We start from the raw sequence: 24,130 nt of genomic DNA on the forward strand, positions 1-24,130 counted from the left end.
AATTAACAAAAGCCTTTCCTATTTCAGTTGCCAAGTGAACCACAAAATGTATTTTGGTCCAGCTTCTGAGTGCTGACCAGTGTTTCTTTCTCCAATGGGCTCTTTGAAGCTGGTCCTGGGGCCGTGGGTCATAGGCCAGCTCCTGAGGAGCTTCTCCAGTCCTGAAAAGTCTCTAAGGAGCTGGACCGTGAATGTGCCCTCAGCTCCTCTGCTGGGATATAATCCCCTGGGAAGGGAAACCAGCATGGCCACTCAGTGGTCCTTACCTTCTCGGTTAATGTCTTGAAAGGCCGGATCAATGGATGGGTCTTCACATTTTCATCCAGCGAAATTCCGTATTTCCATCCATTCTGACTCTGTAGAAATGTTCTCAGTTCAAATATCCTTGGCATCCTGAGAGCCCTGCTATGTGACCCACAGCCCAGCTTCTATTTTCACTGAACAAATAGAATAATGGAATGTGACAGAGCTTGGAAATTTCCCCCCAAAATATCTAATTGATCTTTTAAGGCTGTCAGGCTCTCTGCCCCCTGAGTTGTGAACCCTGCTCCTTTATTTCTTCCTGTTTTAGTGGCTGTCCCCTCCACTTACTTGCTTGTGTTTCAGGCCCTCTACAGACAGAAAGGATGCTTCAAAAGACCCGAGAACAATGCTTTTCAGGTCAATGTGTCACAATCACAGGCAAGGACAGGTGTCAAGGCTGAATGCTTGTGATAAATGGACCTACTGGCCATGGCATGGAGGGAACTGATTTGGTTTGCTCCCTTTGCCCGCAAAACCCAGAGCAAAACTATAGCAAAACATGTTTCCTAGAATCATAGAAGTTGACGAATTTCAAAAATCATTCAACAAACATTGGTTGAGTGTCTACGACAGTAGGTTGTAGACTCTGTCCCAGGCACTGTGGGTACAGAGATAAGTCAGAGTCTGTTTTTCATAACCTCATCCCCCAGGGACTTCTGGCTGCTCTTTCTCAGTCTCTGCTTCTTCCCACTTGTTAATGTGGAGTTTTTCAAGCTTGTGTCCCTTCTCAGGGCACACTATTCCCAGGGGTATGTAATCTAGGCCCTGGTCCATAAGTAAATGAATACCAAATCAGTATCTGCAGTCCAGATCCATAACTTCCACACCTATTTGAGCTCTGCTTGGATGTCTACAGGTACCTCTCAACAGGTCAGAAAGAGAACCCAGCATTGCACTTCTCTAAATGGCTCTTGTTCTTGGGTTTCCTGTATCTCCATGAACAGCATCAGCTTATACTCACTTTCCAAGCCAGAAACGTGGGAGCCTTCTTCAACATCCCCTTCACTCTGTACCTGTTCACATGTGTTCAACCTCTCAGACCTATCATCTGCCTTGCCCTCACTTTCCTGCCAGTGCGTTGGCCCAGGCTGCCATTGCTCTCCCCTGGAGGAGGAAATGGCAACCCACTCCAGTATTCTTGCCTGGTAAACCCCATGAACAGAGGAGCCTGGTGGGCTACAGTCCATGGGGTCACAAAGAGTCAGACATGACTTAGCAACTCAACAATAAGAAGCCATCTTTGGGCATTCTCAGGTGGCTCAGTGGTAAAGAATCTACCTGCCATGCAGGAGTTGTGGCTGTGATCACTGGACTGAGAAGATCCCCTGGAGAAGGAAATGGCAACCCACTCTAATATTCTTGCCTGGGAAATCCCATGGACAGAGGAGCCTGGTGGGCTAGAGTCCACGGAATCTCAAAAAGTCAGACATGACTTAGCAGCTAAACAACCATCAGCTGTCACCTGGATTACTGCAGCTGCTTCCTATGTGGTCTCCCTGCCTCCAGTCTTGCCATCTCTAATGGATTCCAGTTTCAATACCACTGTCAGGTGATTTTTATAAAATACTCTGATCAGGGCACTCTGCTGCTGTAAAATTTTCTGATTCACAACTGCCATCACGGTAAAAATCCAAGCTCTTTCTGGCCTCTGTGGCGGCAGCAAAGGGCTTGTTGGCTCCTTTAGGCTCGTGTCCTGCTTTCTGCCCCTGCCCTACTCTGTGACCCCATCATGTTGAAACAAACTTCCTTGAAAGCCACCACATACTCTTGCCTCTCAGGGTCTGTGTCCATTGCTTCCACAGCCTTCACTCTGTACCTGTTCACATGCTTGCTCCCCTGCAACCATTGCTTGTCAGTAGCATGAAGAGCAGACTGGAGAAAATACACATGGGCAGACTAGTTGAAAGGTCATCACATTGTCTGGGCAAAAGATGAGTGCAGCCTGGTCTAAAAGCGTGGCTTGGACAGACAGAACTATACAAATTCAGGAGTGACTAAAAAGGTAGAATGCATGTGACCTAGGGATGCACTGGATGATTCATGGACATGTCCCTGTCCCTAAGTCCAAGCTGCCCAGATGGGCATATGAAGGAGTGCTGAGAAAACACAGATGCTCTAGTGCAACAGTCAGTAAGCTACAGACAGCCCTTGGGCCAAATCCAGCTGAGTCCCTGTTTTAGAAATACAGTTTTTACTGTATTACATAGGCACACTCCTTCATTTACATGTTGTCTATGGCTGCTTTTGCACCACCATGACAGAGATGAGTAGTTGCAATGGAGACTGTCTGGCCCACAAATCCTAAAATGGTTATTATCTGGCCCTTCACAGAAAAAGCATGCCAACCTCTGTTCTAGAATCATGAGCCCATTCTACAGATACAATGATTGTTGTTGTCATGAGCCCCAAACAGTAGCTCAGGAAAGAATCAGAGCTGAGCCCAGCTCATGACAGAGGCTGAGCCAGGGCTTCAAGCTGTATCTCATCCAGCGTGCAACCAGGGAGGTGGTTTCTGCGGCCGTGCTGCGGAGGTGGGTCCACCGTTTCGGGCTGTAAACTCCAGCTGAGCAATGGCCCCAGTGCTTAACGGGCTCCCTACAGGACTCCGGGATGGCTTTGGCATATTCCTCTCCTTTTGCCTGCCAGCATTAAAGGGCTGACAGAGCAATTAAACTTATTAAGCAGCCTGACCTCATGTGGTGAAGAATTTTAAACACCAGATGGACGGGCTTATTAATAAGGGAGAGTCTGGAAGTTCCAGCACTGCCTGTCACAGGAAGACGGGTGTCTTCCCTAGACCAAAATTCAGCTTGCTGGCAAAACGTGAGAGTAAAGCTTTCCATTCAATTTTCCCTTTCCTAATGGTACATTAAAAAAATAAAATTGAATAAAAGCTTCTGGCCCCACATTAAGCATTTATGTCAAACATACATAAGCATGTGCTTGAGCACCAACTCCAGGAAATGCAATGGGAAGAGAGACAGCAGCCCTCCCAGAATCAATCATTTTCTTGAGAGACAAGAAAAGGTGCATCAGCAGCTGCCACCACGTATTTCTCCGACCTCCACCATCCCTGGGAAATGGCCACTCAAAAATAATGAATGCTCTTGGCATGGCAAGTCTGTCACTTAGACGCGTCAGGCAGATTTCCTGGACTGAACACTTTAATGTTCTTGGGCTGCTTATTTTTACCCCCCGTGACAACTGTCAGCTGGATGATAATCCCTACCTTGTCACAGGCCCATCTATCATGGGAGTGCTCAGCATACTTGGTGACAATGTATTCCAATTTTTCAGGCAAGGAGAAACTGTGAAAGGAGGGGAAAAATAAAATTACTACCTCCCCAAGCACTTCGGCCAGATGTGCCAAAAAGATAGAACCAACAATCAACCGACAGAAGTTGGATGTGATCAACCAGCTGACTCCAGATTTGAAGCTGAACACCAGACTCGGTGATCTTCCTGAGCTCCAGGTGTGGCACATTCAGGACCAGGTCACAGACACACCCACGGCTAATCAGAGGGCGGCTCTGCAGCAGCCTCTGCTTCTCAGGCGGCCTCCCTCCAGCTGCCCCGGGTTCCCTCGGCTCCTAAGAACCACTTCAGCGCCTGGGGCAGACCTGTCCTGGCCAGATTGTGAGAATGCATTCATCAAAGACACTGCCCTGCCATCTCACAACTCCAAGCGGGGGATGGTAGGAGTGGGTAGCTAGAGTACCTAGTGATCCAAAGTAGTGCCTGTCTACCTTTTGAGGTCTGGTGATTCATGCTTAAATGCTAGAATCACAACAGTCCAGTGGACATCTGTCATTTCCGTTAGCCCCACAGCTTTTACCCCATCTGTTGCTAATACACCTTTGCTTCCCTTTAAGGAGCAAGTCTCCCTGCCTTGTGTGTAGTCTTATGTGAACTGTCATTGAGGATTGGCTCTGATGAGGCCAACTGGACTCATTCTCTCTGGAATTTGAATCTTTTTTGGGGGGAGGGCTGTGCTGTGCAGCTTGCAGGATCTCAGTTCCCTGACCAGGTGCTAAACCCAGGCCACAGCAGTAAAAGTGCATAAAATCCTAACCATTAGACCACCAGAGAACTTATAATTTGAACCTTGAGTTGAGTGAGACCAGGACAGCAACTCTTCATGGTGACGCATCCAGTGGGGACACCTGGAGAATGTCCATGTGGTCACTCTGCTTTAGTTCCTGTCCTTGCTGAGGCCTGCTTAGTCAGCCTTTGCCTAGATTTTAATAATGACCCTGTATCTTTTTACGATAAGGTCCTTTTCTGTTTAAGTTTTGGTCAGAGTTAGTCTTCATTATTCATATTACTCAAAGAACCTCTGATGTCAGAAATCTATCTGAAGAAATCAGAGTTCTCAAATTAGCGTGGAACAAGTCATCATTGGCATACAATTGCTAGAGTTTCACACTGTCTTATAATGTTAAAAACGTCCATGTTGTCACACCTTTCGGCATTCTTTGGCCCATGATGTTTTCACGGGGCTGAGTTCTCCAAAATCAATACCTGCCTTCCCTTTGGCCAGCCTGAAGGTATACCACATCCCTTACCTCTCTCCTACAGCAGGTTCAATTCTATTTCCCACCATTCATTCAGCTCAAGGGTCTGCTGATGGAATGTGTATTTAATTTCCCCAAAGATGAATTTTATATGTTATCAAAGCTGACAGCTCCAGAGAAGGGCTCAGACTATGGCTCTCATCTGAGAACTACTGCCGTAAAACAGAAGTCCAAGGGGTCCATCACAGGATGCCTGCTTCTCCCTGCTCATATCACAGCAGGTCTGGAGCTTTTCACTGAAAATGCAGCTGGAGATGAAGCCTGTATGCCCCATGACCCATAATCATAATTGGGGCAGAATTGCCAAAGGCAAAATCGAGTAGATCTTGTCTAATACTTTGTCCATGGCCTAATCACCACCAGTGAGGCATGCTGGAGAATCAGTGGGAGGAATTAAAAGGAGTTATTGTAGAGTCATTCCAAAGATCCAGCATCCATTGGTAAAGAGCAGGTCCAGTCTCTCAAATAAGTACCATCCCCCACCCCCCCGCGCTGTTCTGCCCTCACATCCTGAAGTCTTGTGGGAGCTCAGCTGGGTGTTATTTAAGGAGGGGCTTTGATGTAAGATGCTATTAGTACTGTACAGGCCTAATTCACAAAGAGCAAAGATTTTGTCAAAAAACTCATTAATAAATTAATTGCATCATTTGTCAGAATACTTACAAATGCCTTGGGAGACATATGTGGAGAGCATCCATTTTTTATAATAAATAAACCAACTCCACCCTCCAAAAAGAAGTGCAGAATAGAATAATATAACATATAATCAGATATGGATGGATTAAACCTTCAGGAGTTGAGGTCAAAATCCAGCACCTGATGTGACTTGTAGTGTCAAGGGACATGATGAACAGCGTTGGAAGGGAAGGGAGACAAGGGAAGGAAGTTTAAATTTCTGGCTTTCTTCTGAAAGAGAAACACTAGCCACGGGGTAAAATCAAGGACCAGCTTAGAGATGACTCTAGACTCACTTCACAGTGTTGATAGGTTTGGGGTCAAAGTTGCCATCTGCGTCCACTGAGACCTGTTTCTCCAATGTGGCTGAGATTCTGGTATCTAAATAATCTGGTGGCAGGGCCCCCGCTATTGCACTGAGACAGGGCAGGGCCATCCGGAAGAGATCTGGGTCATACCTCTGTGAGAAAAGACAAAAACCATGTTAGCACAGACACCAGAACCACAGCCACTGGCAGAACCACTCACCGATTGGCTGGGGAAAACACAAACACACACACACACACACACACGCATTTTCCCAGGTTAACCAAAATGGGGAACATGTAAGACCTATAATGCATTCTGGTGGAAACTGAGGTATCCTTGTCACAGAAAAGCAACAATCTGTAAAGCCTTCAAGTCACCATTTGCTGTTTAAATCAGTCTCATCATTAGCTACTTGCAGGAATATCTAAAGGTTAAAGTGGTTCTCACTAGGCCAGAAAAGTCTACAAACTTGTCGGCCATAGACGGTTATAGAAACTGATCCAGCCTGTGCCTGGAGAGGGCAGAGCAGCTTGGCTGGGCCCCCCAGTAGCCAATGCAGGTCACAGGCTGATAGTGTCAGCAGATTGCTCGGTATCACCATTCTCTCCTAAACTTCGCCAGGAAGGAATCTCAGCTGAAACACGTGGGGTGAGGGACAACCTTTGATCTACTTGTACTAGACCAAAGAAGACAGGTGTGAAGATCATTTAAGTGCGGGTGGCGCAGTGGTAAAGAATCCACCTGCCAATGCAGCAGATGCAAGAAATGGGGGTTTGGTCCCTGGGTTGGGAAGATCCCCTGGAGAAGTGAATGGCAAGTCACTCCAGTATTCTTGCCTGGAGAAAATTTCATGGACTGGGGAACCTGGTGGGTATAGTTCATGGGGTTTCAAAGAGTCGGGCATGACTGAGCACATACACACAACCAACACCAGACTGCAGCTGTATACCTGCTCTCGACTTCTGTATGAAAACCTGAAAAACTTTAAAGCTGGTGACCTATCTACGGCCATACCATCCTGAATGTTACTGACTTCATCTAAAGCTGGTCACATCACAAATCTAAATATATGTTAAGGGGAGCACGTGTGAGATCGGGGCTGTGTTCCAATCAGACAGCACAGGAAGGCTGGGGATGCAGAGGCCCTTAGTTCTCCCCCAAGCTTCTCCTCCCCAGGGGCCGGACAGCTCCTCCCCGAAGGGTCTCCTGGGAATCCCACATCCCCACCTCAGGGTAGATGCTAGGACTTCTCTAGGCTTGAACTTGGTGAAAGCAGGCTAACAGGGGCCATATAACATCGATGGGGGTTGGGGGTGGGGGTGGGTGGGGAGGGAAGGAAGGGGATGAAGTCATTAATCCTGGAACCAAGAGGTATTCTTCTGATTTACTCTGAAAGTAGCTCTCTCTATGTTAACTTTGTGAGTTTGGCAAGTTACCAACAGATCTCCCACCTGTCAAATGAGGGTCAGGGTAGCTGGGATAATGCATGTGATCTGCTTGCAAAGTGCTTGGCAGAGTTTCGGGCACATGGCAGAGGGTGACTGGGAATCAGCTTGTATCACCGAGGTCCAGCCACCCTTACCCCCCTCTTTGTTCCAGGAGCACTGCCATTACCTTATGAGAGAGGGAGTCAAAAATCCCCCAGAAGAGCTTCTCTGTCAGATGTAGCTCTTCCTCCACGGCCAGACCGTAGCTCCCCCAGCCCGAAGGCAGACAATAGTACTTCCAGCACTGTTCGTAGTGATTCGTCAGAAGCTGGCAGGTTGAGAACAAGTGTGCACCAGTGGGGTGGGGCAGAGAAGATCCGCAGGCATCGACAGCACACAGGGAAGAAGAAAACAGCACAGACCCACGAGGAGAGTGAAACCAACAATGCAAATAGTTAGGCTGTCTACAGAGAGGCCCCCGGATGCACTGGGAATGGTCTGCTCTTGTGCCTCACAAGCTTCAGCCCAAACGGAATCTGCCCCATTAACTCTCATACCTCCTCAATCACCCCCAGAGGCTGCTATAAAATGGGAGAGGGCCTGTTACTACTCCACTGGGAAGATGCTACCCTCTGGAAGTGTTTGTGTTCCAGCCAGTAAGGCCTGAGGAAAATTTCTTCTGAGATCTTTGCTTGTAAATCTGGTAATGCTGATATGAGGAGGGGCGGGCAGGGAGCAGGCTGTGGGTCCACAGATTTCTCCACATTGATTCCTGCCCCTGGCTTCCCTGCCGTTCCCTTGAGCCTTTTGATGGTCTAGCCATGTCACAGCAGTTCCCCACGTGGCCAGTAGAGGGGACACGTACACTGCCAAGGTCCCATCCCAGCAGGCGGGAATCCACATCCTCCAGGAAAAATCCTGCTGATCTAAGGGGTAAAAGTGAGCTTGCTGAGTGCTAGTGATGATGTCTCTTTGGGAGCCAGAATTCAGCTGATGGCACAGGCATTCCAAGGAAGCAATGCCAAGCTAACTGTAAAAACTTGTGTTTTTTATCTAAAGGACTTTTTGGGAAGAAAACCAAGAGTTTTAGGGTTAGACAGAAGAATAAGCCCGTGGAGGGCTGTGGAATCTCTGACAACATACAAGCTGTCTTCTACCTGGCATGGAACAAGAGGATGGACTAAGGGCCTCTTGGAATTCTGTTTATCCCAGTAAAACACTTCCTGAAATCTTTGCTTAGATTATTTCTGAAAAGAAGGAAAGTTCTGTTGAAATCACCAGGCAGAATTTTCAGGTGTGGCTGGAAACTGCTGACCCTTTTGAATATACAACTAGTGCAGGTGCCTCAGAGGTAAGAGATGAAAAACACTGCCCTTGTGGGTGACTGATTCTGGTGTCTTCTCGCCCAGGCCGGAATGCTTGCCATACCAGCAATAAAACGTTGGTAATTTGTGAGAAAATCAGAAACCAGATGATGAAAACAGGGCTCTGTGGCCTTACTTTTTACTAATAAGAGAAAAGAAGTGAAAAAATTTTAAAGATCTGTTATAAAAGGGAAAAAAAGCGTAACATAGTATGGAAAAGAAAAGGGACATTTTACTTTCTGTACCTAAATGAAGACTCACAGGACTTCAAAGCTTTTTGAGATTAAAAACCTTCTGAAAACCTAATTAGGGCAGGAAAGTACAAAGATCCAAGTCCCCTCACTAACCTCTGCTAAATAACAAGTAATTGGTGGAAATCGATTATGGCAAATTGGAGCCGTTAATGAATCCAGCAGAATTATTCTTTCTAACTTCTACACTCAAGAAGCTTGTATGTTGTATGTTGACAAGAGCTTGTATGTTGTCAGAGATTCCACAGCCCTCCACAGGGCTCTAGGGCAACTTGGAGGGGGGGGTGGGGTGGGAGGTTTAAGAGTGAGGGGACATATATATACCTGTGACTAATTCATGTAATTGATGTAGGGCAGAAACCAACACAATCTTGTAAAGCAATTATCCTCCAATTAAAAATAAATAAATCATAAAAAAGAAAGGGCTTGATTTTGGAGGTTGTATTCAGTTTGCTATCAAGTCAAAGGGGTAAAACCCATTTCAGATGTATTTTGCTCCCCTCGTTGTGAAGATCATGTTTTACAAGGCACGTTTCCTGCGCCATAGACTATTTCTGTAACAGAGAGGTTTACCTTAAGAGGCATTTTGCAGTATTCATTGAGTTGGGGCACATCAAAAACTAGACGTCGCAGGAGTTGCTGTAACATGGAAGGCCTCAAGTGACTGCAATACAAAATAAGAAAAACAAAAGGATATAATGAAAAAAAAAAATAAGGGAGAGAGAATGAAAGAAATACTCAGCAGCGATAACCATATATTAGAGCTAAACTTCAAAACACTTAGCTCCTAAATCACAAGATCATGGATAAAACCACAGTCGATGGTAAAACACTTTAAAAATCAAGTGTAGTTAAAATGCAGAAAGAGAGAGTGGGGCTCACGGCTTGAGATCCTTAAGGTTAAATTCTAATCACCATGTGACAGGATGTTCTAGGGTCTATGACACTCAATCAAAATACAGCCACTGACTATGGGCAAAGAAATATATATGACAGAAATACAACAGAAAGAAAGTCCAGGTGGTTTTAGAACTCTCTACAGACTGACCATGCTCCTGAACTCTGCCAAGGAAGAAGCAAGAGGTGACCAGCTGCACAGGTGGAATCTGAGGACACCTACTGGTGATTTGAAAGGTGCTCTGAGTTGCTGAACCTGAAATTCTCATTATCGAAATCATGTTTTGGGATTAAGGGTTTGTCCTCAAAAAAAAAAAAAAAAAAAAAAACTTCTTTAAAAAGCAAATTGAATAATTAGAGAACAGTATATCAAATTATCAAAGCATTCATGGCCTTGGTATTGGTACAAGTAAATTCTGAGAGAAAAGAGATAAACCAGGTTGACTTAGCCATTATTTTTAGATTGCCAAACCTTTTAAAACCCTGTGGAAGCTCTGGATTCTTCCCAGATAAAATACACACTTAGACACAATTTGGCACATAAGTTCAGCTCACAGGCCCCTTTCCAGAGATGCCTAAGAGACAAGGAGGCAAAGTTAATAACTCTGATCTTGAATGTTAAAATGCCACAAAGAGCCTCAGAGGCATCTAGAACAAGGAGGCTAGATGTGAATGGAGATGGACAACAAAGCTCGTCTGTTTCACAAATTTTGCTAGAACTGGCCTTGCGATAAAAATCCCTGGAGTGAAAATGTCAATCATGATGTATAGCAAGTAAAATCTTGTCTCTAAATGTAATAATCATAAACATATAAAATTTTTTTTTTTACACTGTTTACCTAATTAGCAGTATCACCTTAGACTAACAAATAAAATCCAGGAGTAACATAAATCTCAAACTCAATTAACTACTAACTTAATAAATAATAAAGCTAGTTAAGTATCAGTTTGTCTGCTGTTTCTAGAGCTCAGATGGCCAAGAAGAGGAGTGGAGAAGCTCCTAGGAACATAGGAATAGGGCTGTGAGCTCTAATTTTGGTTTGATACAAAATTCTAATTTTCCCAACATCTAGTCTGATTCTTTAAAAACATATATGCTAACATCAGTTTAAAAAAAAAAAAGAAAAAAAACTAGGAAGCAGCTTATGCTGGGAGACAGGACTTTTGGTTTGGTTCCCAAGATACCTGGTGAGTTCAGACCTAGGAAAAGGTCGAACAAGACCTACAGCTGTGATGGACATAGCCACCAGCCAATTATAGAACCGATGCTGACAGGAAGGATTTCTGTGCAGACTCACTGTTTATTCCCTTGGCCATTACTCAGGAGAAAAGTAGATGCCCAACCATATCCACTAGTCAAGGGGCTCCTGCTCCTCCTTGTGAAGTGGTGGCGTGGAAACCTTAGTCACCCTATTCATTCCTAGAGGCCTGCAGTGTGTTTACCAAGCTTTGTTTCCCTTCCAGGACCAAGAGCATTCAAATAAGCTTCTCTGCCAGTTCTAATGATACTGGAATGAATGAAGTGCTGTCAGAGTATAAGAGCCTGATTTTGGTAGAGGATCTCAGAGAGAAACCCCTTTTATGGGGCATGGGTGGATGGCCCACATCCTCCACTCCACATCCTAGGCAAATAGCACTGTGCATGACATAGCTTAACCCATAAAAGTATTGGGTTGGCCAAAATGTTTGAGTTTTTCTATGTCTAACAGGAAAACCTGAACAAACTTTTCAGGCAACTCAATAGTTGAGGTCTATAGGCCTTAGATGATAGATGGCATTTATTTATTTATTTATTTTGATTCTTTATATCATTTTAACTTATTAAAAAATTTATTTTATTTTTTAACTTTACAATATTGTATTGGTTTTGCCATATATCAACATGAATCCATCATAGGTATACACGTGTTCCCCATCCTGAACCCTCCTCCCTCCTCCCTTCCCGTACGAGATGGCATTTAAAGGTTAATTTCAATAAAGCATTTAAAATAGAAGGACCACGTTACATTTGAAACATAAATGTGAGATGGCCTTTTAATTTGATGTCCTAAACGGACTGACCAATTGCTTTTTTCTAGGCAGCCCCAGTCCCACCACTGCACAGTCATCTCTAGTGTGACTAGGAAACAACCCACTCAACAAGAATCAGGGCCAGACCTAGTTGGCCACTAAAGGGAAAACCGCCGGGCTTGACTCCAGGACAACCTACAGCAGTGACTCTCAGTCTTGGCTGCATCATGGAGTTGTCTGACGAGCTTCACAAGCTAGGGGCCTGGCTCCCATCCCTAAAGGTTTGAATTTTAGGGACTGAGATGTGGCCTGGACATCCAGGTGATTCTAATACATAGCTGAGGTGGAAAACCACTGGCTTAAACAGCAGAGCCTGGTCCTGGACTGTGTGGCTGAGGCTCACCATTGGAAGAGCCCTTTTTCCTTTGACCCCACGAGATCTGATGTAGTTTTCTGACAATTCTGGGTCTCTGGGTGGCTTGACACTCTGTCCCTGGTTGCCCATCTGCGGCAGTGAGCACTCCTGCCTTGATTCCCCACGGGGACTGGAGATGCCTTTTCTTTATTTCAGGTCTAATGTGGCATAGAGGAGGGCTGCTTTGACTCATGCTTTTATAGTCTGGCCTCTGTGTGAAGGTCTACTTACCCAGAAGGGAAAACCTGCTTCTGGCTCTAGTTTAGGAACTAAAGCATTAGTTCTTTTTTTTTTTTTTTTAATTTGTATTGGAGTATAGTTGATTTTAGGCTTCCCTGGTGGCTCAGAAGGTAAAGAATCTGCTTGCAATGAAGGAGGCCTGGGTTTGATCCCTGGGTTGGGAAGATCCCCTGGAGAAGGGAATGGCTATCCACTCCAATATTCTTGCCTGGAGAATTCCATTAACAGAGGAGCCTGGCAGGCTACAGTCCATGGGGTTGCAAAGAATTGGACATTACTAAGTGACTAACATTACCGCTACTGCTATAGTTGATTTACGATGTTGTGTTAGTTTCAGGTCTACAGCAAAGTGAATCAGTTATATATACACACACACATATTCTTTTTCAGCTTTTCCCATGTATTACATCTATTATTACAGAATATTGAGTAGAGTTCTGTATGCTATACAGTAGGTCTTTGTTAGTTATTTTACATATAGTACTATGTAATCCTAACCGCCTAATTTACCACTTCTTAATCTGAATACTTCAGGCCTGAGAGACGGTCTCATCTCCTGGCCTACCGATCCTCAGGGCTAGAGCCTGAGCTGTCAGTCCCATCACTGCCCCAGAGCAAGAGACGAGCTTCATCAGAAAGAGCCTGTGGAGCCTGCGGATAAATTAGGAGTTTATTACATGTATGTGTGTGTGTGTGTGTGTGTGTGTGTGTGTGTGTACACCCATGCATGCACATGTGTATACTCAATCAGTCATGTCTGACTCTTTGTGACCCTGTGGACTGTGGCCCTCCAGGCTCCTCTGTCCATGGAGTTTTCCAGGCAAGAATACTGGAGTGGGTTGTCATTTCCTCCTCCAGGGGATCTTCTCCACCCATGAATCGAATCCATATCTCCTACATAGGAGATGGTAGATAGATTCTTTACAACTGTGCCTCCTGGGATGCCCGTGTGTGTGTTTGTGTAATATATATATATATATATATATATATATATATATAAACAACAAGGACCTACTGTATGACACAGGGAATGATATCTTTTAATAATCTACAGTGGAAAAATCTAAAGAAGAATATATATATATATATATATATATATAACTGAATCACTTTTCTCTACAGCTGAAACTTAACACAACAATGTAAATCAACTATTTTTCAACAGAACATTAAAAACAAAGAAAGAGCCTGTTGCAAGTAGGGGACCCAGCACAATCTTAGAGTCTGAGCGTATCCTCAGACTAGATTCGCCAGGTCTAGGTTTACACAGTTAAATGCAGCTGACACAGATACATACACAGAAGTGAAACACATGGGAGTGTGCACTTACTTGCAAATGGCCAGCAAACACTCCTCTATGGTGTCCCTCTGAGCTTTGGTGAGGGATCGCCCCTTGGAAAGCCTGTATATTGTCTGCAGTGTAGAGTCAATCAAAGAAGTGTAGTGCTCTGTCCCGGCAAAGAGAGGGGCGCATCTTGTGAGGAGTGGGAGCACAGCAGAACATATGTACCTGTTCAGTGCCAGTGCAGCCTCGGTGGTGCTTAGGGAAACCTACGAAAAGGGGATTGAGATGCTGGTCAGTCTCCTGGGAAGGACAGGGCCAGGCTTCCCCTGTGCTGAGCTCACAACCAGCAGGGCAGGGAGGTGTACTCATATGTGTGTTTCACAGTGACAGACTGAACAACTGCCTACTCTGTCTAAAGAGACCTGTTTCTCTTTTGCATCTTAAAGGAAAAAAAGAATCAGGTTAAAAGAAATAATAAACAAAAGAAAAGCAAAGGCTGACTTGTGCTACTCATTCCGAATGGCCCACAAACACCTGTTTCCTTCAAGAAGAATCCCAAACCCTTGTTAAAATGAGCTGATGACCAGTCTAACCCAACACCCTTGTTGTCTGCAAAGTCCACTTTCCAAGTTGCTGTATTATTATTTATAATATTATTCTGGTTCTCCATCTCTTTTCTCACATTATGGAGACTCACAAGCTGTCCTCTTGTGATTTCGAGATTACCAAATGGTTACAGGCTCCTTGGTGACTCAGTGGTAACGAATCTGCGTGCAATGCAGACGTGGGTTCGATTCCTGGGTAGGGAATATCCCCTGGAGAAAGGAATGGCAATCCACTCCAGTTTTCTTGCCTGGAGAATCCCATGGACAGAGGAACCTGGCAGGCTACACAGTCCATGGAGTTGCAAGAGTTGGACACGACTTAGCAACTAAACTACCAACACCACAAGGTGTTGAGGCTCAGCAAGCACTCAAACACTGATTTTGTGACAGTTTCACGGGAAGAAAGTGGAGCTCTGACCCCATCACCTAGTTTACGAGCACTGTGAGCAATCTGAAATCTGATCATTGGCACGAGGGTAAGACATCACTAAAGGGAACCCACTTCTTCATGGGAAAACGTGTACATGGAATAGAAACCTACGGCCTTCTCTAAAACTCAGCTGTAATCATCACTCACACTGTTCTCTCTTGCTCATTTAGACAGGCTGGATTTAAGGCAGGCCCACTTAGTGACACTAAATATAGCCAAAGCATGGTTAACTGTCATTTTTTTTTTTTTAAGGGAAGAACTTCTAAAGAAACCTTGTGGCCCACAGAGATGAAATATCCTTGTTTCCTGTGATGATCACAGCCATTATATCTATAACACATTTCCTATAACATGATTTGATAAACTGTTTTCTTTGAATGGTCCATATTTCTGGGTGTTTCTATTAATTATCAAAAGTTTGCCTTCTAGGAGCTGCAGTAATCATATGGAAAGAAATAGCTAATCTTCCACATTTATCTCTTTAAAAGACAGAGTTATTAAAATGATGAAGAGCTTTGATGCCAGTGGCTTAAAAGTTTTCAAAAGAGAATGCATGAAAATGCATGTGCTGAGAAACTGAATACAAAGCTTCTTTTGTGGAAGCTAGTGTGTAGATAAGCCTATGATTTGAACACCAAATTCTAGAAGATTATTTGCTGCTTATCTGATTTATAAACAAGGTGAACGCTTTGATCAGGAAACCTGGAAATGTCCTACAAGTTAATCTTTTTTTATTTTTTAAATCAAAGAACTTATAAGAAAGATCAAAAAAAAAAAAAAGGCAGTGGAAGCTTTTAACTGTTTTAATTTTACAAAACAGCCATATGCCCCTAATGCCTTCACGGATATACCATTTCTTACCTCCATGCCGCAGATAGGGATGGAATGCCCATTCAGATTGGGGCTCATACTGCTTTCCACTTCTGGGTGACCCCATCCATTTCTGAGTAACTTGTTCAAGTAGAATTCACCCCAGTTAAGGTACTGGCTAGCTGACCACCCCTCACCGGAGCTCAGACTTCTACTGCTGTTGGACACCAGGTGGTGCCTTTGAGACACTTTACAACTGATCAAGAAGATATGCCACTGGCTCTTTAAAAACAACCCTGAGGGTCCAGTGGTTAAGAATCCACCTTGCAATGCAGAGAACACTAGCTCGATCCCTGGTACAGAAGGTCGCACATGCAGTGGAGCAGCTAAGACCATATGCCACAGCTGCTGAGCCTGTGCTCTAACGCCCTCAAGCCACAGCTGCTGAGCCTGTGCTCTAACGCCCTCAAGCCACAGCTGCTGAGCCCCCGTGCACCTAGAAGCCTGTGATCCACAACAAGAGAAGTCACGGCAACAAGAAGCCCGGGTGCCACAACTAGAGTCGCCCACATGTGGCAACAAAGACCCAACGCAGCTAGATAAATAAATAAATAATAATACAATTTAAAAACAACCCTAAGCTGGTCAATATTTGTTTTAAAACTTAAGCTGATCTCATTGGTCTTTCCCCCTTAAACCCAGAACTTCTAGTGTTCTATCTCTCTGCTTCGTCCTGATCTGGAGTACCTGGCATTCTTGTTTTCGAACTCCTGGGCCTCCTGTCTTGATGTCTGTCGATGATGGATTACCCTACCTCACACTTGACTGCCAAATTTGGATTTGTACTTGGCCTGTTACCTTGACCTTGTCATGCCCTGAGCTTCAGACTATCCTTCCTGATGGTCAGTGCATATAACGTAAGAAGTCAGAGTAGGAAGAGTATTTCCAGCCTATCATGCTTGCCAGCCATCCTTCTTCATAAGTGATAGAGCCATGGTTCTCATGTGAGGGTGACTGTCTCCCAGGGTACATCTGGTGAATTGCTTTGGGGGGTGTGCTACTGGTGTGTAGCACCAGCAGAGGGCAGGGATGATTCTAAGCACCCTGCAATGCACGGGATAGCACCACTCCCTGCCACCACCACAGTGCTGAGGAAAGGACACTGCACTGGATGGAGCTCGATTGAATATCTCAGGTCCAGTTCACCTACATTTAAGTCTCTGGACCAGGAAATTCAGATCCTCCGTTTCTTGTTTCTCTATTTTCTCACCCTTTAAAGCAAGCTACTAATATGTGATCAGGGAGTAGATAGAAACTTCACTTCTAATTCCAATAATACTTTTCTCATTTTAACCACTTACTGTATCTAGAGAGGCAGAGGCTCTTAAGTCAGGTAAAAATCCAACTTCCAGCAAGTGGAGCAGAAAAGTTTGATCCTTGATGCCATACACACGGTCCAAGAACAGTACCATGGGCGCCTTGTGGTCAGGGCAGAAGTTGGCTGCCATATCTGGCTCACTGACCGACCCATCTGAAAGAAACACAGAGAATGTCATATTCTCTTTTCTGTCTCCACAGTCTCAAGTGGAACACGGAGCTTGTCTGTCTATGGCTTGTTCTCCTGACAAGAAATAGGAATTTTTGAAATAATACAATGTGCTAGAGTCAGTTTATATTGGCTTGGAAGAGTTGATTGCTAAAATTTCAGGAATTTAGTGAGCCCGATATTAGATATGTCCATTATTAAAATTATGCTTTGTAATTAAGTATATATTTTAAAACATGACAAATATTCAAAGCTTAACACTTCCCAATTATTGTACTATAATCTATATTTGATTTTATTTACATGTATTGTATTTGTATGTTGGAAATTCAGTACAGCAGGGTGCTATGTGAATTCTCTGTCCAACTCTATGCTCAGCGATATCGCATTGGGAGCTTGAGGTTGGTGAGCAAATGCCAGGAGTCAGGGCTTGATTTACTGCTTTGTTCAATGATGGCACAAAAAAGGGAGGGAGAAAAATGTAAGGCAGATTAAATTGAAAAGTATGTCATGCTTATAAGCATTGCAACCTAAATAGCACAACACTGAGGACATGCTCTTTCAGTCTTTAGTGAGTATTATCTGGTTTAGGTGAAATTTAGATCAGGAAATCATCCAAGAATTGTAACCTTATTTTAATAAAAAGGGTCAAAGATAAGGTGAGGAAAGTGCCATGAAGCAAAAAAAAAAAATTTTCTTGACGTGGAGAACAAAAAGGATCTCTAAAGGGGATAAAAAAGAAAAAGTCTTCCTCCTACAGTTTAGTTAAGACCAAAAACTAGAAAAGAGAGCTCCAGAATGATCAAGCTAAAGTCACACCTTATATAAATTCTGTACATCATAAGGCACCCTGAGAGTTGCAAACATTTAGTGCTATCCAGTCCCAAACCTAATTCAGCCCAGGCATCTATGCAGGACTCTGGGAGAGCAAGGAGAGGACTCCTTCCAGACAGGACGCTGCCTGCGTCTCCTCCCCTGAGCACTAGTGGGAGCTGTTTATGAACAGGGGAGGCTGAGTTAGTATCTCAAATATCCAGTATACTGTCTAAAAGACAGTACTTTTATGGGATACTAATGAGCGTTCTGTGTTCAAAAAGTTTGGGAAACACTGAGTTCAACATTTATCTTCTTTACCACAAGGTTTCTCAGAGGCTTCATGAAGTTATAAAATGTGATACGTTCAAGAATGACGTCACCAAGATGGGGGGAGTAGGAGACCACAAGCTTGATCTCCCCCAAAGATCAGCTACCCATGGGCAACACCAGCTTTGGGAGGGCTTTGGAGGGCTTAGGGAGGGCCCCACCAAATAAACTGCGGCAACATTTGTTGTTCACTCAGCCGTGTCCGACTCTTTGTGACTCCATGGACTGAGGCACACTGGGCTTCCCTGTCCTTCACTATCCCCAGGAGTTTCCTCAAACTCATGCCATTGAGTTGGTGATGCCATCCAACCATCTCGTCCTCTGTTGCCCACGTCTCCTCCTGCCCTCAATCTTTCACATCATCAGGGTCTTTTCCAGTGAACTGGCTCTTTGCATCAGGTGGCCAACATATTGGAGTTTCAGCTTCAGCATCAATCCTTGCAATGAATATAGTGGAATAAAACATCTGAAAGTAAGTGCACAAAAAGGGAGGGAAGGGTGACTTCATGTTGCCCGCATTCTTCAGGCTGGCCCTGCTCAGTGCCAAGAAGGAAACTCAACTAGAAAGTTTCTTTTGCCAGTTACTGAGAGTAGGGTGTGTGATTGGTTTCCAGAGCCTTCTGGGGCACTGCATGAAGGGCCAGCTTTGGTTTCACTCTACCCAGAGACTGGCAAAGCTGAGATGCCTAGAGACACCTAGGAACAAGAAAGAAGGGCAGGGGTGACCAGTATCAGCCACACAGTAGGAGATCCTGGTTTTCCAGTGACCTGCCTGCTGAGGACCCAGCAGCTTTTGCCACTGAAGAAACTAAAAGCCAGCACAGCCACCACAAAATCCAGATTTCACAGGATTCTGTCCCATGGGTTTGTGTGTGTTCACAGATGCCCAGTCACCTGACTCTCTCCCCATTGCTCCCCAGGAACAGCCAGAACCCCAAATCTGCACCAGCAGCCAGCCCCGGCCTCTGTGATTGTGCAAGCATGAGACACCATCTAGACTCCTTCAGCTGCAGGGTTACCGCCCCAGCTGTGCACCCGCACACTGCCCGCCCAGCTCCGATTCTGGGCCTTCACTGCTGTACATGCACCAGGTGAGACCCAGCAGGGTCTCCCCAGGTGCCAGTGTACCCACAGCTGGCTCTGGTCTTTGCTGCTGGCCCCGCCCTTGCCACTACATGTGTGTCTGCAGCTGGTCCCTGCAAGCGTGTGTGCCACTGGCCCTGGCCACCACCACCACTGCCTGCCCTGGACCCTAGCAGCTAGACCTGAAGCACTGCTTAGGGAGCTGACAGCCCTGTCGGTCACAGAGGACCCCAGGCAGCACCGGCCAAGGACCATGCAGTTGTCAATATTGCTGACCCCAGGGGCCCGAGGCAACAAGACATCATGTGCTGTCTGGACCTGAAGTTGCCTTACATTCCTATACCAGAAGAGCCCCACCTGAAGGCGAAGGTCTTTCTTTACCAAAGTCAGTCCGTAGAGTCTGGAAGAGGTGACTGTTTCCTCAAATGCACAATACCTATGCAAGGCTACAGGGCTCATGAAGAACAAGAGAAACACGCTCCACAAAAAGAATACAGTAAATGCCTAGTAACTGAAACCAAACAAACAGCGATGCATGAATTGCCTGACAAAGATTTTTAAATAGTTATTCTAAAGATGCTTAGAGAGCTGCAAGAGAATCCAGATAAACAAATTAATGATATAGAGAAAGCAAGAACAAAAACATGAGTTCAACAAAGTGATAGAACAAAACATTAAAAAAATTAAAAAGAACAGAAAAGAAATATTGGGGCTGAAGAATATAATGACTAAATGGAAAAATTCAATAGAGAGTGTCTTCTGGACCAAGCAGAAGAATCAGTGAATTCAGAGATAAATCATTTGAAATTATTCAGCAAACAGAAAAAAAGAATGAAGAAGGTCTACAGGGTTTAAGGGACACCATTAAGAGAAACAATTTACCTATCACTGGAGTCCAGGAGAAAAGAGGAAGAAAGAAGCAGAAAGCTTAAAGACATAATGACAGAATTTCCCAAACCTGAGGAGATATTTGGACATCTAAGTTTATAAAGCTAATAAGTCACCCTCAAATTTCAATCCCAAACCATCTTCTCGGAGACACATTATAATAAAATTGTCTAAAATCAGAGATGAAGAGAATTTGGATTCCTATCTTACACAAAAGTTTATCACAAAAGTTGACTAGAAATAGATTAAAGACTTAAAATTCCTAGAAAGAAACACAGTGGGTAAGATCCCTGATAGGATCTTGGCAATGATTTTTCTGGATATATGACACCAAAAGTAAAAATCAACAAGTGGACAAATTAAGCTAATGAGTTTTTGCATAGCAAAAGAAACAATCAACAATATGAGAAGGCAACTTACAGAATGCAATAAAATACTTGCAAACCATATATCTAATAAGGAGTTAATACCCAAAATATATAAGGAACTCAAAAACTCAACAACAAAAACAAATGATCTGACTTAAAATGGTCAAGGGATACAAACAGATATTTTCCGAAGACATACAAATGGCCAAGAAATACATGAAGAGATGCTTAACATCACTCACCATCAGGGAAATGCAAATCAAAACCACAAGGACATATCATCTCACACCCAGCAGAAAGATTATTAAAAAAAGAAAACAAGGGATAAAAAATGTTGGCGAGGATAAGGAGAAAAGGGAACCCTTGTTGTTGGTGGGAATACACATTGTGCAGCCACTATGGAAAAAGTGTCGAGTTTCCTCAAAATCACAAACAGAACAATCAAATGATCCAGCAACCCCACTTCTGGATATATAGCCAAAGGAAACAAAATCAGTATCTTCAAGAGGTATCTGCATCCTTAGGTTGATTGCGGCATTACTCACAATAGCCAACACATAGAAAAAAATAGTCTAAGTGTCCACAGATAGATGGATAGAGAAAATGTGGTCTGTACATACATAAGGACACACACAGACACACAGAGAGTAACACTATTTAGCTATCAAAGAAGGAAATCCTGCCGTGTGTAGCAACATGGATGCACCTTGAGGATATAACGCTAAGTGAAATAAGTTAGAGAAAGACAAGTATTGTATGAGCTCACTTATACATTGAACTCATAATAATTGAACTCATAGAAAGTGAGAGTAGACTGATGGTTACTACATGTTGGGGGAAGGGAGGGAAATGGAAGGTGTTGGCCAAAGGGTACAAACTTTCAGTTATAAGATGAGTAAGTTTGGGGGAATCTAATGTACAGCGTGGTGACCATAGTTAACAACGCTGTATTGTATACTTGAGAGTTACTTTGAGAGTAGAACTTAAATGTTCTTACCATAACAGCAACAAATGATAACTATGCAAGGTGAAGCATGCATTTACTTACTTTATTTTGATAAACATATCAAATCATCATACTGTATACCTTAAACTTATACAACATTATGTGTCAATTATATCTCAGTAAAGACAGAAAAATGTGGTATATCCCAAGGTTTCCCAAACTTATTTGACTCCAAACCCCTTGTTAACATGTACAGCAATTAGCATGCTTTACCAAAATGTCTCGCGGAACACCAGTTTGCGAAACACTGCAGCAGCAGCATGCTATCTTTCCACCTTTTCCACCAGCCAGGAGGAAACTAACTGGATAGCAGATGGAGTGACATGGAGAGCCTCTGTGTTTTGGGGAGAGTATAAGTTTTGTAATGTTAACACAGACTGATGCCCAATGTCAGAAGAAGCAGTGGAAGAAGACCCTTTATGGTCCATGGCCGTGAGGCACATAGCACTATGGCCAAGGGAGCCTGAGTCAGACCCTATCCTTCCATTGCCCCAGCTGGCTGCACAGTTTGGGGGCACAGAGGCAAAGGAGATGGGAGGTTTGGAGAGAGCTCTTGTTGGTGCCAGTCCATCAGCCTCCCTCCAGACAACTGGAGTTCAGAAGACAGTGAGGTCTCGGCAAGCCATATTTATAGGACATGGTGTAGGGAAGTCTCAACCCAAAGGAGCAGAGGAGACAAGCAGCCAGCTGGAGCTGGGAGGAGAGAACTCCCCACTGCCAGAAAAAGAGCAAGATCCTGTCCCTGTGAAGCCTGCCCTGCAGTAGGAGGCAGGGAGGACCCCTGCACTGCACACAGGGTCCTGCTGCGAGTGGGTGGCCCTGGGGAGGCTGGCAGGACTCAGTCTTCAGCCATTCCCTTACCTTTGTTCAGGGAAGGCAGTTTCAAGGGGATGCTGATGATTCCAACCAAGTCCTCGGTGGGAACCAGGGAGCGCAGGATGGACCTGATCCGGATGGCTTCTCCCTTCCCTGTCTGGATAAGCTGCAAGGTAGGGTTGGAGAGTAAGATAAATGAAGTTCCCATATGCCCACTCCACCCCACCTTAAAAGTTTGGGCAGTAAAATTATTCTCCTTGTAGGGGGATGGGTTGGGTACACTTTTGTGTCTCCCTAATTGTTCTAGACATGGGTGGCCACAGAAAAAAAGAAGCACTTTCTCTTGATTTTCTAGAAGAGGTGCTACTGAGGGAATAACTCTGGCCAAGGAAGGCAAGTGGATTCCTTTGCTGTGATAGCAACAGTCGTGTAGTCTCAGCAGTGATGGCAGCCTGTTGTTGAGTCTCAGTGTGACTGCAGTCCTGGGAGCTCTAGGTAGCCATGACAAGTGTGGTGACAATGTGGCCATGATTCCAGACCCTGGAATTCTGCTCAATGTAGACATGACTTAGGTGTTTTGCTTTCCTAAAAAAGTTTGATTAATGCTGAGAACAGGGCAACAAGAGGGATATAGATGATGTCAGAGAGAACTTCAGAATCTCAAGGGAGTTATTTGGGAATGGATAGCCTGATTCTTATGGCCACGGTGGGCATGTACACAGCCACATCCTCCTGGATGTGGGGGCAGCAGGCACGCTTCTGGGCACAGGCTCTTAGCTGGCAATGGAAGTGTCATGAGCTCAGGACTGAGCCTACCTAGGAGGTAGCTGGGTGACATGCTGGGACACAATGCTTGCAGAATCAGAGACAGGGGGACACCTATGTGTGACCCTAGCTATGAGCACAGCTGTGAGTGATGACTGCATCATCCCTTCCCCTTATTCACACAGGAAGGGCCATGGGAGAAGTATGTGTATGTGTTTATGAGGTTGAATCTGAGGGGCAGTAAGCAAGGAAGAAACTCTCTCCCAGGTGGGGCTCTGAGGGTTTAGCTATCCCATGTGGCCAGTCTTCCTGGGACTAGGCAAACTGTGTAACCTGCTTTGTGAAGAGATGACAGGTGATCAAGGGAACTGACCCCCCACCCTAAGACAGAAGGACGCCTGAGAATTTCCCTAGCTCCCTTTCATTTTCCTTTATTTGTTTAACAGCACAGAAATGGAAAGATTTGCCCATGTGGGTAAGGTGCTAGTTCCACAGTAGGAACTAGAAACTATTACAAGTTAAGAACTCTGATCAGCCTCCCCTTTGAAGATTTAGATTTTCTTTTCTCTACAGTACTTTTCTGGAGAAGGAAATGGCAACCCACTCCAGTATTCTTGCCTAGAAAATCTTATGGACAGAGGAGCCTGGTGGGCTACAGTTTATGGGGTCACAAAAGCACACAGTACTTTTACCCTAGATTCTTCCATACCGGAAGAGTTCCCCTAAACCCTTGTAGATGGATTTCCAAACAGGCTACATTGTTAAGTAGATAATACATGACATACAGGAAGAAAGATAAGAGTTTATGTTTTAATGCAGTATCTTTCAAATTGTAGTCTTGACCAACTAGTGGGTTATAAAATCAGTTAGTGGATTGTCACCAGCATTAAAAAGCATGAAATATATTAGAATAGAGTAGA

At 44.4% G+C, this 24,130-nt stretch overlaps 1 protein-coding gene across 8 annotated transcripts in view; it reads right to left on the minus strand.

Moving 5' to 3' along the window:
• The window catches only part of RYR3 (ryanodine receptor 3), a 559,072-nt gene that overhangs the window by 102,133 nt on the left and 432,809 nt on the right, over positions 1–24,130 (minus strand). For all 8 annotated transcript variants that reach the window (XM_070797211.1, XM_070797214.1, XM_070797210.1 and 5 more), the window contains exons 46-53: positions 22,491–22,611; positions 16,957–17,126; positions 13,796–14,016; positions 9,477–9,567; positions 7,476–7,616; positions 5,849–6,012; positions 3,533–3,611; positions 267–356 (exon numbers count right to left, since the gene is read on the minus strand). In XM_070797211.1, coding sequence (XP_070653312.1) covers positions 267–356; positions 3,533–3,611; positions 5,849–6,012; positions 7,476–7,616; positions 9,477–9,567; positions 13,796–14,016; positions 16,957–17,126; positions 22,491–22,611 — 1,077 coding nt within the window. The remainder of the gene's footprint in view (positions 1–266; positions 357–3,532; positions 3,612–5,848; positions 6,013–7,475; positions 7,617–9,476; positions 9,568–13,795; positions 14,017–16,956; positions 17,127–22,490; positions 22,612–24,130) is intronic.

The sequence above is a fragment of the Bos indicus genome, chromosome 10 (genome assembly GCF_029378745.1).
Source record: "Bos indicus isolate NIAB-ARS_2022 breed Sahiwal x Tharparkar chromosome 10, NIAB-ARS_B.indTharparkar_mat_pri_1.0, whole genome shotgun sequence".
In the NCBI taxonomy this organism is placed as follows: domain Eukaryota; kingdom Metazoa; phylum Chordata; class Mammalia; order Artiodactyla; family Bovidae; genus Bos; species Bos indicus.